Source organism: Ischnura elegans, chromosome 1, assembly GCF_921293095.1.
Source record: "Ischnura elegans chromosome 1, ioIscEleg1.1, whole genome shotgun sequence".
Classification (NCBI taxonomy): domain Eukaryota; kingdom Metazoa; phylum Arthropoda; class Insecta; order Odonata; family Coenagrionidae; genus Ischnura; species Ischnura elegans.
Window position 1 is genome coordinate 138743686 of NC_060246.1, and position 17551 is coordinate 138761236.

At 40.6% G+C, this 17551-nt stretch overlaps 2 protein-coding genes across 2 annotated transcripts; one reads left to right on the plus strand and one right to left on the minus strand.

Moving 5' to 3' along the window:
* Positions 1–1158: 1158 nt before the first annotated feature.
* LOC124165100 (homeobox protein box-5-like) lies at positions 1159–10320 on the minus strand. Its single transcript, XM_046542430.1, has 3 exons — positions 9840–10320; positions 5717–5823; positions 1159–1515 (listed from the first exon to the last, which is right to left on the minus strand). Exons 1-3 carry the CDS (start codon positions 10318–10320, stop codon positions 1159–1161), a joined length of 945 nt encoding a protein of 314 aa, XP_046398386.1.
* Positions 10321–11005: 685 nt separating this feature from the next.
* Positions 11006–17079, plus strand: LOC124165200. Its single transcript, XM_046542521.1, has 6 exons — positions 11006–11060; positions 14863–15531; positions 15612–15811; positions 15886–16092; positions 16199–16379; positions 16679–17079. Exons 1-6 carry the CDS (start codon positions 11006–11008, stop codon positions 17077–17079), a joined length of 1713 nt encoding a protein of 570 aa, XP_046398477.1.
* Positions 17080–17551: the final 472 nt, after the last annotated feature.

Here is a 17551-nt window from a genome sequence, read left to right on the forward strand (position 1 = left end):
TACTTTCGCGGAAAATCATGGTGGTCTCTGCAATCCTGATATTCAGAGAATCCAATGGATTATCGTTTAATTTCAATGAGGGTGAAACCACAAGGAGGTAAACTCTCACGCCCTGAGCCGAGAAAGTCTGAGATGGGATTTTAACACCCGACCTCAAGATATCGGGACTCATGGTCCGCAACCGAGATCAGCATCAGTTCAATCTATGTTATCTGCATGGTTAATGGTTTTTGTTTATGCCTCAGGATTAGTAGAGTAAAACGAATGCTTAGAATTTCACGAGGCTCTAAAAGTGGAGCTATGTCTCGCATGTGACCATAAAATCTCTGGAAAATCAATAAGCTCCGATAGTAAATTTTCAGCGGCGTTTCTACCTCAATTGGTAGAGTACTTTAATAATGATAAAGTTATTTTGCTTGATTATTAGCTACCAGTTTTCCCGTGGTAGTGCCACACAAAAACGGTGGGTGCCCCAGGTGTGACTTAATGCCTTTGATTACTCAAAACATGATCCTGTGCAAAGAGACTACACAAAGGGAACACCATTTCGTACTGTTGACGCTTGATTTACATCGCAACTTCGAGCGCATTTTTGATCGGTTTTCAAAAATGCCCGCTGTGCGGCGATGAGGTGGAAGCGATCTATTCATTCTCATTTTTTACTGTATAAAATTTACAATTACTGAGTGAGAAACCAAGGGTTACGACTGATTTCTTCCTAAACCGAGTTAGGTACAGAAATTAGGCCAAGAAAATAAACTATATCAACTAGATATTTAGTAGTGCATTTGATTTTCCACTCGATGCCAGCACAACACAGAAACTCACTCGTATCCCTTGGCCACAAAGTTTTTGTATACTTCCATCAATTTCTGTACCAAACTCTACTTATAAAAAATCACTTGTACCCCCTGGCTTCGCACCCCCTAAGTTGAAAGTAATGGCATTGAAAGGTTACGACTTTGATAAATAACATCATCACGAACACATAGTACGGTTAACGGCCCTAATTATGATAATATTATATAATTATAATATCTCTATATGAAATTCTACGAGTTCCGATTCTTGTAAACCCATTAAAATACGCGGTGGGTGGCTATATGTCCAGAGGCGGACTGGAGAATCTTCAATTAGAATAATCTCATGAAATCACCTTCAGTCGGACTGCCCGCCGAGGGTCGCGTCGTCCGACCGCCTCTCCTCAGCTCCCCCTCCCCCGTCGTCCGAGTCCCCGTACACGAGACAGCGGGTCCCCGCAGGCTGCAGGGAGTGGTGGTGATGGTGGTGCGTGGTCACCTGTGGGTGGTGGTGCGCGTAGATGGGCGAGGAGGCGAAGAGCGCGGTCCCCCGGCCGCCAGGGCCGCCGTGCGCCGCCGCCGCCTTCAGTCTCGACGTCAGCTGCTTCTTCCACTTGGTCCTCCGGTTCTGGAACCACGTCTTCACCTGCACCTCCGTCAGACCGAGGTCGGCACTCAACTGCGTCCTCTTCGCGACGCTCAGGTACTTGTCAGCCTGGCGAACAACATGGGGATAAAAATAACACATGAGGCTTTTTTCTTGGACATTTTTGCAGATTCATTTTTGTAGATTATTTATGTTCCTTTCGTGAATTACTGCATCGCGTCGGAGTCACTTTCCCTCGACGGTTCGCTTCCTATACTGAGAGCTTCATCAAGAGTATGATTCTTTAAAATGGTTTGGGCGTCTATTTTTCACTGCGAATATCTAGCAGTCCATGGTTGGTTCAGCATAGTTGGTACAGCATTGGTTCTTAAAATTCATTTCTCAAAACTGTTCTATTTAAGTTCAGCAAATTCAGGCGTTACATAGTGGAAGTTTGACACACTGAAATAAATTGAATTTTACTTTGCCACTAGTATTTAATGCGTGCAACGCGTTTCGGCTCACGGAGTCATCCTCTGGCACAAGATACTGTAGTACATAATAACATGACATTTATACCTTTGAGGAAGGGATGGGGGAGGATTCGACAAGTTTGAGGAAGGGGTAGGAAACAGGGGTAGCAAATTTTTACCCTTCTATTTCCCTTTTCTACTCTTCTCCACCCTCTTGGCCTTCCCGTTTCTTTGTTTTTTCTCCCCAATGTCGCTACTCTACGGTTATGACTAGAGTCCTACTTCCACCCCTTATCTTAAGTTGAATGTTTCTCACTGTCTCTCCACTGTACGCCTGTTTCCGACCCCTTCCTCAAATTTTTCGAACCCTTCCCCATCCCTTCGTCAAAGGTATTAATTTCATGTTTTTATGTACTACAGTGTCTTGTACCAGAGGATGGCTCCGTGAGACGAAACGCGTCGTATACATTAAATGCTTGTGGAAAGGTACAAATTCATTTTATTTCACTATTCTGTATAATGAGAAGCGAAATGTCGAGTGAAAATATCTGCGACGCACTAATTCTCAAGATGAAAAAAAAATTAGACGTGGGACTTTCTTGGCGCTCAAGTTGAAGTGGTTCTTTTAAATATTTTTAGCAGGTTAGCTATTCCATTGTGACGGACGCAGTGATCCAATAGACGGCCTACCTGAATTGAAATACCGGGAAAAATGGGTTCGTTCACGTATTATATTTTGTATTTTAAATATCGATTGTGATAAAATTTAATAAATGAAAAGATGCATAGTTTTCCGTAATTGAACCCGTCGCGTCGCTTCCCTTTCGAGTTTTTTGCGAATAAAAATAGAATAATTTAACTCTTGCTCATATAAGTTGATGACATCACGCGCTCCTGTCGAGAGGATCATAACTTCTCAGGTACTCCTCCGCCTCACGCGATATTCTCCGGTGGTTCGTAGTAGCATAGAGTAAGAATATACTTACTCTATGGTAGTAGTTTACACTTTTATGAGCGATTCCTTTTTCCATTACTTGTTTCTTTCTAAACCAGTTAATGAACCGAAACACATTCCATGTCACCAACTAAGGAAAAGAGGCCGCCGGCAACTTTCACTGATTTTAAAATTAAAAAATGAGGGAATGGTTATGTAAGGAAGGATTTTACGTTTCATTATAACTTATCTTTCCACCTAGCGAATTATTTTAACGCATTGCTGTTTCGGGTCAGAGTGAACTCCCCCATTCCCTCTCAGTAGAGTTTTGATGATGCCATAGTTAGAAAGTAAAAAGAGATTGTGATTATAATGCTGGAGTGTGGAGTATGGTGGTCTTAAAGGAGAATTTTGTCTTCAAATATTCATATCTCCCTCCAATTAGATGAAATATTTGTACATATATGGCTAAATGTCATTTCAATACTCCCGCTGGAAGTCGTACTCCACTCTTTTTTTCGCTATTCTCATTAAACTTCTATCTGGGAAACACTGATGATAGTGCATATTTTTTCCCTTTGTTGGCACTAATTGTTCTACTTACACCGGTACTTCGATCATTTACATTGGCTGAGAAATAAAAAAATTGACCATTGTGGAAGAAAACCTTGTAATTTTTTCATTATCGATTAAATTCCACAGCTATAGTCTTATTATAGAGCTTTTGGACACTCCCTACCAAATGGATAGTCTTTCAGGGTCTGCCATGGCAGACTCAGTGCTTCTTAGTAGACTTTATACTCCATCCAATTCATGATGAAGGCAACTTCACTAGTAATTCAAGCTATTCCAGCGACGTTCGGCATATGAATCACTGGTTACAGACCATCGGCTCATACGAGGTCACGTTCCTGAGGTGAAGGCCCGCAAGCAGTCGGAAAAATTGATCTCTCTGTGTCCGCCTCTGTGAGTGTGCGAGGGATAGAGAGAGAAAGCCCAATTCCCGAATTTTGCTACTGTATTTCACGAATATATCCGAAGGTCTCCGACTGCCGCAGAGATCGAATGCCGTCGAAATGACGCGGTCAGCCGCATGACCTCCAAAACACAATACGACTCCTTTGACTGGACCTTGCGGTCCGTAATATTTTCTCAGCTGCTTCGGTGCTAAGAAATCCACCTCTTCGGCAAATATGATAGTGCTCAGAAGCACGAAAATGGGAATCAAAAGTGTACATGAACCATTGAGACCTTTCCAGTGTAAGTGAAGGAGAAATTAAAAAACAAAGACCTCTAGTGAGTGCGTGAAATGCACACTAAGTTAGGAAGATTAGTACTAAGCACATTAAGTAGAAAAATACTAAGACACTGACATGAAAGACGCTTTAATAAAAACTAAAACTAAACTAATTTTAATCGGCAAACATGACGCCGGCATGTGGCCTAAATAACGGTGCACTAAATTATTTGGCAGATTAATATAAATTACTAGAAAAAGGTTACCTTTTTTTTTGTATCCTCTTGAATCATTTTTCATTCATTCATCTTGAAACTCTGGATCAGCAAATAGCCTCTTTTCCGGTTTTGCTTTTTTTATCATTTGTCACACTACACTTTGCCACAGATATTACTGAGAAGGCCTAAATATTAATATCTTCAGAATGGTCCGTGCGCAAAAGGCAGGAAGATTTATAAGTCCTACACTTCTTAAAAATTGATACAATTCACGAGTGGGCTTGCTGTGAACCGATTTACGTTGAATGTAAAATATTTTTAAGAAAGCAAAGGTGTTTAGGCGTAGGGAAATACCAATTGTGAGTTGTGCTTTTAATATTGGCTATGATAACTTTATACGATGAACAATATGAAAGCTAAATTAGTTGCACTACAATTATTTTTGTGATGACATTATGGTAAAATAGATAGATGGCAACGTATGATTGAAATAAGTGTATCTCCCAACATACTTCCAGAATTCTTGCTTAAGGGCAATAAATAATTTCCTAATAATTTATTTTTAAGGGGATAAACTAGCACGATGGAAAGCATCACTAAGGTGCTTTTGAACCGTGCGGTGTGCACGTGGGAATCCAATTGCATGCTGCATGTTGGTGATTGATCACCCACTGCCAAACACCCTGGAGGTGGCTCGCAGGGTAATATGTAGATGTTAATGAAGGAGCACAAAAATCTTCTCTCAGCATCTTGATATTGTAGCAGATACATTAGAATATTGCATTGCGTTATCAGTTAAATATGGATTATTAGGAGGCTAGATACATGTTTTGTATTGACTATACGGAAGTATTTTAATGTTGAGGATAACAGACTTAAAAACAACGTTTTTTGTTCATTTCCAATGCTTCCACACACGTCTGACAAAAAAGAAAGACTTTTAGAAAAGGCAGCAAAGACTGGTGATTCATCTTCGTACGATATTCATTTCTGAATGTGTGAGGATAAACCTATGATATTGAATATTCGAATGCATTTTTCAGTAACTTCTCCTGGGCGTCGGTCAAATAAGGTTGAAATATGTTTCCATATTTTCCATGATAAGAATATATTTACATTTTGAATGCAGTGTTGCATTGTATGACATACAAAGGTAGAGAGCGAATCGCACCCATTATATTCCGAGCATAACAGCCTGCGCCGAGGTAGTGCACCCTTTGGAATCCAAGAGTCAGTAAATATTTTGGAAGTTCCCATCGTGTAACCAAGCCAAAGAATTAATCGTATTAACATGTACAAAAAAATAATCGAAGCCTTAAGATGAACAGTTACCTAATTGATCTGCGTAATTTCAAAATTAGCGTCTTTAATTTTTTTTAAATTTAGAGTAATCCATTTTTAAGCTCCTATTTAGATTTTTAGACAGCTTTGCACGAAATGCGTTCTTTCAGTTCTATATCCATCATACTTTGAATTCCGCCTCGAGCCGCTCGAGCTGCTTGGCACTGTACGCCTGCCGTGGTTTCCGGTCAACTCCGTGCCGTCTGGACCGCTTCACAGGCGACGCCTTAGCTGCTGGGAAAGAGAAAGACATAGGATAACACGCGATAAGAAAATTATTATTTAAAGATCAATAAATACTCAAATACGCTATTTTTATGGAATGTTTAAAATATGATGTAAAATTACTCTGCCTTTACTATTATGAAAGTTTACTTTATCGGTGAAAGTTTCGTATCTTTATATGTGTCTAAGGAATAGCGTTTGATTATAACAAAATACCTTCCAATGTATTAATAGCTGAAAAAATACTTAATTTTCAAACTTACGATTGAATACCTGAATACATTAACATAATCATCTATCACTACTTATTATTCCATTAATACAAAACTTTTGATAGGCTCCATTCATTCCTCCTGATAAGGCCGAGCGGTTCCGTATTATTTTTTCAACAATACAGTACTTCAGTACTTCAGGCTTTTTCCTAAACTTTTCGTCACTGTTTTCCTGTGAATCTGTATCTTTTGTTTCTTCTGAGGATTTAGAAAGAGGACTAATTATATATTCTTGGTGAAAATATTCTGTGTTCCCATTGGCGTGAAATTTTTTAATTGTAAAGAAAACTTAGCTGAGTAAAATTTCACGCACACACACCTACTCTATTCATACCGACGATAGTTACGACATAATATATCATTCTCCACATTTCTGCATTTTTATAGAAGTACTCTCAAAGTAAGGAGGGTGGAGAAGTAGGGAAAGAGGAATTAGTCCACGAAAGTTGAATAATCAGTAGTTGTGTGGGTACAGCGTAGAAGTGGAAGGTGAACACAAGGGAATTAATTACGTCAAAATGAATGAACAAATATCAAGTAATTTAGATGTGTATTAAAAATTCATTAGAGGTTAATGGCAATCAAATGCTAATTTATCATCACCATTCTTCTTGCTAGGGTAACGTCATGCAGTCATGCAAGGAAATCCAGTTTTTGGCTTTAATTTTGGAATTTCAATTTCAAAATTTCTGGTTTCATTACATCAAACTAAACATTTCGCAAATACAGGATGTAAATCGCCTGTAGTCATTTATTTTTCATTTTACTCACACATTACGAATAACTTCCTTATCGTTGGCCAAAATATGCATGCCATTAATTTCAAACGTTGGTCCCCCTAATCCAATGCGGGCGACGACATTTTCCGTAGAGCTCGAACGTCGTGTTTTGCCTATACCCTCAATGACTTGGAAGTATTTGCATAACTTATTCTCACTGTCCACGACGACGTTCCCATGACATTCTTTCACTATCTGTAAGTACTCTGCGTCCACCCCCGCCTCCCGAAGGATGACCAAAAGGCAAAGCAGTTTGGTGATTTCCCTCTGAGAAATAAAGTGGTAGTTAGCAACTATTTCGATATTTAACATTTTAACTAGTTTCCACCAAAGATGTATTCAGGATAAAAACTGGGGGGGGGGAAGCCATGGTTGTTCAAGTTGTAGTTAAGATTTAAGCATGGAAAAGGTGAATGATATCATTATATTAAGGAAAATCTAACAGCTTTTTATTTGCTTTTAAAATTATTTGCTTGAAAAAATATTATTTACCTTAAAGAAATTTGCGATTTTTGCTTCTAGAGGGGGGGAGGGGGCAGCTGCCCCCTCCTGCCCCTCGCTGGGTACGTCCAATGGTTGCCAAATAAATAATTTCAAAGAGGGAGATCTGGATGCAGAACATTCTCTATGTTGATACGGCTCGAGGTTCAGGAAAATGAAGCTGAGCTAAATAAGATAAATTATTATAAAGCCAAAACACTAATATTACAAGTAGTTCTACAAAAAAAGAAAAAACAATTCCTCGTGTAGGAAAATATTATGTCACACAAAACAAAGCGGAACGCCACTAAAAAAAACCAGAGACTTCTAAGATGAAATATCTCAACACATAGTTTTAAGAAACGGTTGGAACAATGATTTCTTAAAATTTTGGACGTCCATTTAATTTTACTTAACTTTTACCGCATGATTTAACTCTAATGTCACCTTAGCTAATGTTCTGTTCATATCTCCAGTTCAGCTCTTGCACAACTTTCGTATTGAAAATGATCTAAATAATATCAATTGCAACTATTTTGAGCATCGTTAGTTTTCCATGGAAGCTGTAATTTATAATGCCAGGCACAAAGTCGCACGATTCTATTTTTGCACCGCAGAACATATTTTTAATAGCGTTGCCAAGCATGCGTGAGGGATAAAATAATGTTAAAATATTAAAACTTAATTATTTAGTATTATTATTACTTGAAAGGCTTTTTCTTCTAAAATCAATATCTTAGAGGCATTTGTCCAGATAAACGAGGAAAAATTCCATACCTTCATAATCAAATATTTTTTTCCTATTTTTTACTGGATTCCGAGGTGATTTTCAAAGTGTAGGTGCTGGTTTTAGCCCTAAAAAAACTCCCATTGGATGAATAACTGTAGCTTCACTTAAAGCGAAACTGAACTAAAATACGTCACTGAAATAAGATAATTCTTCGCTGCCGAAACAGATCACAACGAATACCGAAGCTAGCCGCATAATTATAGTCAACGGTAATAATGTTTGTATCAACATAGGATAATTGTACGCATCATTTACGAGAAGATATAGCTTGAAAGGAATTGGAATACTATCTTCCCTATGCTATGAAAATTATTCCTGTCTCATCTGGCTCGAATCGATTGTCCAGTGATCTTCAGACGACTCAGAAAATAAACTTCTATACACCTCCAGTAATGCGGAACACACAGAGAAACCTTAAATGCTTATCGGCTGTGTTTGAAGTTGAATTTTTTGGATGTGGGGTTGGTTTTGCAGTCATTTAAGAATTCGGAAACCATACTTGGGCCTTTAAATATGGGTAAAGAAGGAGCTTGCGCCATTTTCTCCAGCCAATCAAGTTAATTTGACTCCTAATTTTATTAATCATTTCAGAATGATATTATGATTCCTGTTAGTCTTGGAATATAATTTATAAGCTATACGAGAAGGTCGATTTCGAAAAAATACAGCTGAGCCGCTCATATGGGCTGACCTTTGAAAGTGATGGTACCTAGAGTTAGGTGAATTACAATTTAGTTCATCATCATTGCTTACCTTTGGTCAAGATTTTATAAATTATGTTACACTTCATATAAAACATTTTCAACAGTCACGGGGTAGCAAATTTCCTTTTTGGATGTTTCAAGATCATGATAATCCCTCGTCCCTCGTACAAATATGCGGAGAATTATAACTGTAATGAATGGAGTGCGAAATAAATTAATCTACTACCTAGGCCCCAAGGAAGCATATGATTGTGTCATTCACAATGCAGAAAATCTTCCTCAACGTTTTGAATGTAGCTAAAGATCTTTGGCGTTCCAGATTCCGTATGGAGAGTGCACATAAATGGAGAAGGAATCGCACGATTAGTCTGGGCACGGTTTTCGAAGAGAATGAAAATATTAGGAGAAAGACCTGATGATGAATGAAAGAGACAGAGATGGGGATAATGAGAGGAGACGATTGTAACGATGACTTATAAAACGGCAGAAGTCCTCTCATTATGAATATGGAATACCTTTTTATATACATTTTCGGGGATACCAGAACTTTTGCTTCGATTTTTATTTGAGTGGACATTACAGAGGGCACTATGCTATTCTAGAATTCACGGAACTTATGCTTCGCCTTGTGTTCTGGCACCGGGAGTCAGGGAATCCGCAAAGAATTTATGAATAGTGAAGAATGCCTCGGTAAGACTTTCACGGACGGTGAGAGTAAGTCAAACTGGCCCTTTCAAAGCACAGAAAGCATAGACAATACCCGAAGTTCGAGCTCAGCGGAAAATGTAGTTGCTCGCTCTGGCCGTGGGGACCGACTTTTGAAAGTGACATGTTCATATTCCTACGTATATTTTCTTAAATACGAACATAACTGTGCCTATAGTCTGTGTCCTTGGCTTGACAAGTAAAACAATGAAAGCTATCTATCTACCATAGCAAGAATATTACCCACGATTACATTTCAAGTCCATAACCATTCCATTCATAGACTATTACCCACCTCCCAGGCACAGCTGTGTCCTATCCAGCCACAGAGGGCCGGCGAGAAGCGGCAGGGTCGGCCAGTGAGGAAGGCTCCGATGGTGGTGATGATGGTGGTGGTGCGGCCTGCCCTCCTGCGGCGGAGACGCGGGCGGCGGCACCGCGAAGGCGCCAGCCAAAGGGTGCTGCAGCGGGAAGTGGCGCTCTTGGTGTTGGAAATGATTCTGCTGGTGGTGGAGGGAGCCGGCGGCGAGGAGCACCGCCAGCAGGGAGTGGTCGTACTGGGGAGGCGTGGCGGCGGGGAGGCCGGAGGCACGGAGCTGGCGGTCCGCGAGGTCAGACGAGGCGGGCGGAGGGGTGGCGGGAGTTGCGGCCGGAACCTCGGAGGAAGACGAGGGCGAAGAGGCGAGGATGGCGTCGATGGAGAAGGAGGAGAAAGCCGGCAGGGATGCGGAGCGGGTGCCTGCGGCGGGCGGGGACGCGTCCGGAGACACATCCATCGGCGAGAGACTGTGATTGAGGCGACCGATACCTTAGGTCATTTATACTTTGAGGGAATATTTCGTATAGAGGGATGGAGAGAAACCCAGCCTTGCCCTCTTAACGGAAGGCGCCAGGCAGGTCACAGCTTAACGTCCCATCCGACGGGCGAGGGATTGTACAGGAAGAGCCCTCCACACAGCACTGACTGAAGGATCCGGTAACCACGGAAATATCTATGCCACCGCCGGGTTTTGAACTCGAACCCACGGGGTGTAGAACCTACTGTCTAGCTACCTCACCAACCACTCGGCGAGAGAGCTCCAGGAGCCGGCACATGTCGTGCAAACGGTGGTAGTTATTGCGAGGGAGTGATTGCATGGCGAAGGGTGCAGCTCATTTGTGGAGGGAAGGGGTTGCTGAGGGCGGGGGAGGATTTGGAGAGGAGTATGGATGAAAACAAGCCGTGGGATGGGGGATGGAAGAGGTGGAAGGGCACAAATGGGAGTCTAAGGGTCGCAAAAAGGCCTTTTAAAAAGGAAGATTTTTAGCCAGGTGAGAGAAATATGTGGGGATGTGGGGGCATGGCTGTTGAATAGAGGCGTCGGAAGAGTATAGAGTGGGGGAAATGATCCGAGCTGAGGCGTTGGGCGGGCTTTATGGGGGGTGGAGCTACCTGAGGAGAGGAAGATTTAAGAAAAAAAGATGCTGAGGAAACTGGAGGAAACGCAAGAGTTGTTTCGTTTTGGGGAGCGGTCAGGTAAAAGGGTCGTGAGAAGGAAATAGGGCCACTCGAGGCTCTGAGTGAGTATTTGGAGTGGGGAAATAAAAGCGAATCGCTTATGAAAACGATGCTCCTTTAGTCGCAAGTGGGAAAATCCCGGGGAATCGCCTCGCCTCGCACATTCAAGACTCATTTTCTCTCGTCCTTAAAGATTATCTCGAAACTCTCTTGCCACGCTTATCGACGTAAAACTTTTGCTCCTCCTACATAAAAATTTTGCTAAACTCTGCTTAGGAGAGCACACCTTTCTCGCTCTTCTTCCTCAGTACACCCCTCACTTATCCGACTACTATCAACTTATCCGAGGCCATTTCGACGGTGGGTGTGGGTGGGCTGTCTCCTCACTCCTCACCCCCTCCTACCTTTCCCCACACCTCCTCATAACACGTCCCCACACCATTAGCGCTTTCCCACACCACACTCCGCCCTCAACGATCTTTCCTGACGCGAGAGATTTTTTTTGGCCTCCCTATATCCCGCGGAAATATCCCACAAGAGTGTATATCATCTGCATTTCTCAGCTAGTGATGTGCTCCATTGAAAAGGAAGTATTTGCAGCTGTATGCTCAAGAGAAATGCTTTTTCATTGCATCCATAGAGTTTACCATCGGAGACTCACGGCCTTTTCAAATTCCCGTGAAGAGGGCGTTTTTATAGTTTCCCTTGTAAGAAACCCTCTCTGACTGAGAATATATTCTTTTGGGAACGTAACTTTGCGAAAATGCCAAATGAAATAATCTATACTTAATGCAAAAAAGAGTTGCTCTTGATATAAAAGATCAAAGTATCGCATAAAATAGCTTATGCAAATAAAACATTTGAAATGAATGACGCTCTTTTAATGAATGAAGTTGAGCAGTACGTATCTAAAGTTTCGATTTTGATACGACATTCAAGTAGGCATATTAAAAGATATAGCTTGCAAATTAAATATATAAATTAGCTCTATTACGCATCGTGAAATAAGCATGAGAAATTGTTACAACCCGATGAGCGATTTGCTATGATTCGGTTCAATTTGTACCAACGTTTGGCCGAAATTTCCGTACAGATTTTACTGTTGAATGCCTGATAAGGAGTATTTAGTCTACTATCACACGTCATGCTACTATGCTGTCATACGATGACTGATCCAATGACGCTAGCTTCCTCGGGGGTGCCAAGGTGTGGTTTTCGTAAAGTGACGTGTGTCTCGCGAAGGAGACTTGGGTCCTCTTAGTGAAATCCTGTCATCTTGTATATTTCCCGGTATTCAATCACTCACTTGTTTCTCACAATGCTCAAAAGCAGCCCATGGAGTTTTTAGTGACGCCAAAGAACGATCTCAGAGCTTCGAGAGAATTTTTTCAATCAATTACGAGCGTTAAAAGAGATTGGCATGCGGTGCGTGAAAGAGCCTCGGAGATTTATGGGAGCATTTCGCATTAGTTGAGGGCGGCGTGAGAGAGCAGGCCGGGCACCGGAGGTGGGGTTCAGGAGAGGTACGGGAGGGCTACGTAAGAGAGAGGGAAGGGTGTGGAGGCGAAAGAAAAAGTATGGAGCGTTGCTGCAACAGCTAAGTAGTGAGGGCCCGAGTGAAACATTGATAATCAACGAAGCGTTTTTAGGTTGTCAAGTAAAATTATGAATTTTCAATTGAATACCAAACCAACTACCGAAGCACAGTATATCGATGGCTAAGTTCTAACAACACGTATCTCAAAAATAGCAAATTTTCAGAAGAGCAAAAGAAACGATTTAAAATTTTAATTGTACACTGGAATTAAAAACGAAAAATTCATTAAACTGAAAAAGAAGCATACATTTGCAGATAAAGAGTTGATTTTTGCTTGAATTTTACTTTTTAAATGTCATTACACTTTGTTTAAGATACCTGTCTCAAACCGGGCTAATTTTGAGATACGTGTTGTTAGAACTTAGCCATCGATATAAGGAGTGACTTATGTACCAGGTGTGTAGCTGGGGGAGGGGAATTTCAGCCCCCCCCCCCCCCCCCCGAAATTTTTCCCCATTTGTCAACTACCCGCGATACACCGTCTAACGAGACCATTAGCCAAAGGTTAGGTACATATACTATAACACTCCATTTTTCGATACAGTAATATTTATCAACGTCTGCTAATGGCAAACCAAGAGTTCATATTTCAGCATTACGAAATATATGACGGATTTAATGAAATTTGTGATTTTGTAATGTCCGATTCGAAAACGAAATATCAGATTAGGAACCCGTTTTTCGCCAAAGCTCCCGCCGAATCAAATTTCTGACCACGTGACTACTCCCTTCACAGTCACACAAGCGGGTTCACAGTTGGTTACCAGGCCCGTGCTGGGCCGCCGCACAGTGGGCTGAAATCGAAAAAAGCTGGCCAAAAATCAAAATATTGACTTTTTTATATCGAACCAGGAATAGTATATTATCATTTTAGAATGTCCAGGTCATGTAAAACTGAAGTTAGTTATCTGTCAAAAATTTTTGTCTAATTTTTATAGCTCGCCAAAAATCAATAAAAATCGGTGAAATCGTGAGTGCGCGCTTTTTTCGAAAAAGTTCAACGTTTGTTCCCCATGCAATGAAATACAGTTAATAATTCGAAATTTTTGAGGATATTTATTGATAGTGCCACTCTTTTAGTTAATTATGAGTGAACTTTTGTTTTAGTCAATTGTTTTTTATTAACCTTATGAATTTTTAAAAATACCACTATTTTTCGTTAATTTTTTACCTAATGCTAGGATAAAAGTAGTTACCGCCGCTTGCCGCCGCTAAGATATTTACACCAGGAGTTAGACTGAAGTCTATATTATTAGACGGAAAAGAAAAATCTTGCTCCAACTTGCTCCCCTCCGATTTTTTCGTGATAAAACAAAATGATGTCGGGCGGTTGTCGCACCCCATGACCCGCAATACACGGCGTAGGCACTCGAGAACATAGGATGACATGCGTAGTAGTCCGTTTGAGAGACTGTTTCCCTTAATTGTGAGTGCATTGTACTCAACTACTTGTTATTTGCGGTGTATTTATGATTTTTGTCTTCTTCTGACCATTATACCCCTGGGTCTTTCCGCGGGAGCCACGTGCGGATGGCAATAAACCTAACGGTTCGCGCGCTCTCCAAGCCTTTTGTCCTCGGCGGCTACCCCTATGCACCCGGATTTGTTCTTTTACTATGAACACGTGCAAGTGTTTCCATTCTACAAATTGGGTTTTCCCAAAATATGCCGTCTATGCGATTGGCACGCTCATTTCTAGCTGGGTGCTCAGCTTCAGTCTCCCGTCAGTATTCCTTGTTGAAGTGTGTGCCGAAGGACGTTCTGTTTAGTTGCCAAGTTATGGATAGAGCATTAGTGACACGCCAAGATTTACATAGTGTGATCTTGGAAAATAGAAGGAGTACCATTAAGCAGAAGAAATCGCTAGTACTGGAGTTTTTACACAAAAAATATTTTTTGGGAGGAGATGAGAAATTAAAAACTTTACTTGCGGCCTTCATTCAAAAAGTGTTTTTTCATCAATACTTTCGAAAGTGGGATGCGTGTACCAGAGTGAATAGTAGATTTCTTAAGTTGAATCATACTTGGTTACAACAGCCAATAACACTTCCTGACGCTGTGTTAAATTATCTCCCGTGTTCGTCTCCTCCAGGTGAGTGCTAATGTTTACGGATAAATGATAATATTTACTGCACGTATATACAACTGCACCAGTATTTCATTCCTCGTTGTATTAGTCTGTGAATTGTAATTATTTCGTAATTTATTTATACATTGTTTTAGGCTCCACTGAAAGCACTCCTCGTGGAAGACCGTCACTGCATTTCGACAGTGCAAGTGAGAGGTCTAAACGTAGAAAAGTGATAAAACTGAGAAGTTCTACTTCACTGGAGGAATTAAGTGTTGCAACTTCCATGGAATTACGCGCCACAGGAGACAATGCAGCAGCTAAGATTGTAAAAGAGGTCACAACTACTACCCCAACAAGAGGGAAGCGAATGCTTTCCAAATGGAGGGCTAAAGATGTTCCTCGAAGACAGCTCTCGGAAGAGGAAGCCGTTTCTCTAATTGTGACGGCACAATTGACGAAGAGTCAATACCTCTTCATTCGGGAAACAGCGAAATTTCATGGGCACGATATATACCCAAATTATGAAAGGGTTAAAAAAGCAAAAAAGGTGGCTTATCCGGAAGGGATAACCATAGAAGAGGAAAAATGTGAAGTAGACTTGCAATCTCTGCTTAATCATACGGCTTCAAGAATTATTTCTTTCATCGTGCAATCAGGCAAGGAAATCTCCGCTTCGACATGCAAACTGATATGTAAATGGGGTTTCGATGGTAGCTCTGGTCACTCTCGCTACAAGCAAACATGGCAGACATCAAATGTGAAAGATGACAGCTTGTTTGCCACCTCTCTAGTGCCTCTGCAATTGTTGGACTCAGCATCAGGTAAACAAAAATTGAGCATAAGTTTATAGTGATATCTAAAGTCATGATCGTATCTAATATTTTCTTCTTTTGTGAAACAGGAGAATACATATGGTCAAACCCTCACCCGTCTTCGGCTAGATTTTGCAGGCCTATACGGATTCAGTGGATCCAGGAAACGAAAGAGATCTCAAAAGCTGAAGAGAATTATGTACGCGACCAAATAAACAACCTTCAGCTCGCTAGCGTGGGCAATGTTGTGGTCAAATTTGAATTACTACTTACAATGATTGATGGAAAGGTAAGGTTTCTCTATCAAATTCAATTTTCACTCGGGAAATAATGGAGTAGATATTCATAACTTTTTTGCTACAGGTTTGCAGTGCATTGACTGAAACGTCTTGTATGAGGTGCTATCTTTGCGGCGCAAGAATTTCAGACATGAATAATTTAAATAAAATAAAAAAAATGAAGGTGGACGAATCAAAATTTTCTTTTGGTTTGTCAATTCTTCACTGCTATATAAGATTTTTTGAATGTCTTTTGCACATATCTTACCGCCTGGACATAAAAATGTGGAAGGTAAGATCAAAACGTGTATACATGTGTTGCATTACTTATCAGAGAAAAGTAAATGAATATCTCCCAGCATAATTATTTTTACTAAAACTTGAATCTTTACTGACAGGTTAAGTCAGCAGATGGATCTAAAATAGCAATGGAAAGGAGGAAAAAAATTGTTCAAAACGGATTCCGGTCCAGAATGGGTCTTATTGTTGATTTGCCTAAGCCAGGTTTTGGTACGACCAATGACGGGAATACTGCGAGACGCTTCTTCGCAAATCCAGCACTATCGGCTGAAATCTCAGGTAAATTGTAACATTATCTTCATTGATATGATAAGAGATACACGAAGCATTTTATTCCTAAAATATTCTAATGTAAGCAATTGGATGTTAAAATTGAAAATCGTCAAAAGTTGATATTGATTGTAAATTCCATAAAATATTGTGGAAATGGAAATAGTATTTTTACTTTAAGGAATTCACTTTGTCAACTTGGTGGGTTTTCTTAATCTTTAATCAGTTAGGATGTTATTATTGCGTGAGTTGCTAAATTATTAGTAATCGACAATCATAATAGAGTGCCATCTACAATTCTCTTCCAGGAATTTCAGAAGACCTAATTACTCGCTTCTCGGTAATTTTGAGAGCTGTGTCGACTGGAATTCGAGTAAACGATAAGACTTTCTCTGCTTATTGCCTTAAAACCGCTAAAAGCTATGTAAAACTCTATCCATGGTTTCATATGCCACAAACTATTCATAAAGTTTTACTGCATGGAGCGGAAATTGTGAAAAATGCCATACTTCCCATTGGACAACTTTCCGAAGAGGCGTTGGAAGCCCGACACAAAGATATAAGAAGATATCGCGAAAAACATACCAGGAAAGTTTCTCGAATTGCCACAAATTATGATCTTTTCCATAGGCTTCTGCTTACGTCAGATCCGTTTATTTCTTGTCTCGGCGCGCCGGGACACTGGGACTTAACGCGGTGCGCCCTCTAGTCTGAGAGTGTTTGGCGTCCTCCTGTTCCGAAACTGACAAAATATACAGTCAGAATACCAGCATTGAGTAGCTAACTTGATTTCAATGATGTCTCATTTAACAGCATAATTAACAACGTCTTGAGTAAAGAAAATAACTATTAAAATTAATATAATTCAATCTGCTGAGATTCGATTCAATCTCAAGAGGGTAAGGATTAAAATTTCAAAATTTATTTGTCATATTCCACACCCCCAGACACGCACCCGTTGGTCCTTACACTGCATAGTGCTGGCGCCCTCTGGCTATAGCCGTCCACCGCCCTAAGAAGGGGTCCAGCACGGGCCTGTTTTTTACATCAAGGGTGAACTTAGCCACGAAAAAATTTGCCTCGCATCTTGGCTAATCAATTTCACTTAGCCAAGATTCAAGCTCGAATCTCCCAATTTCCGGCCAGGTATGTTACCAGTTTCGCAACCAAATATTCGAAAC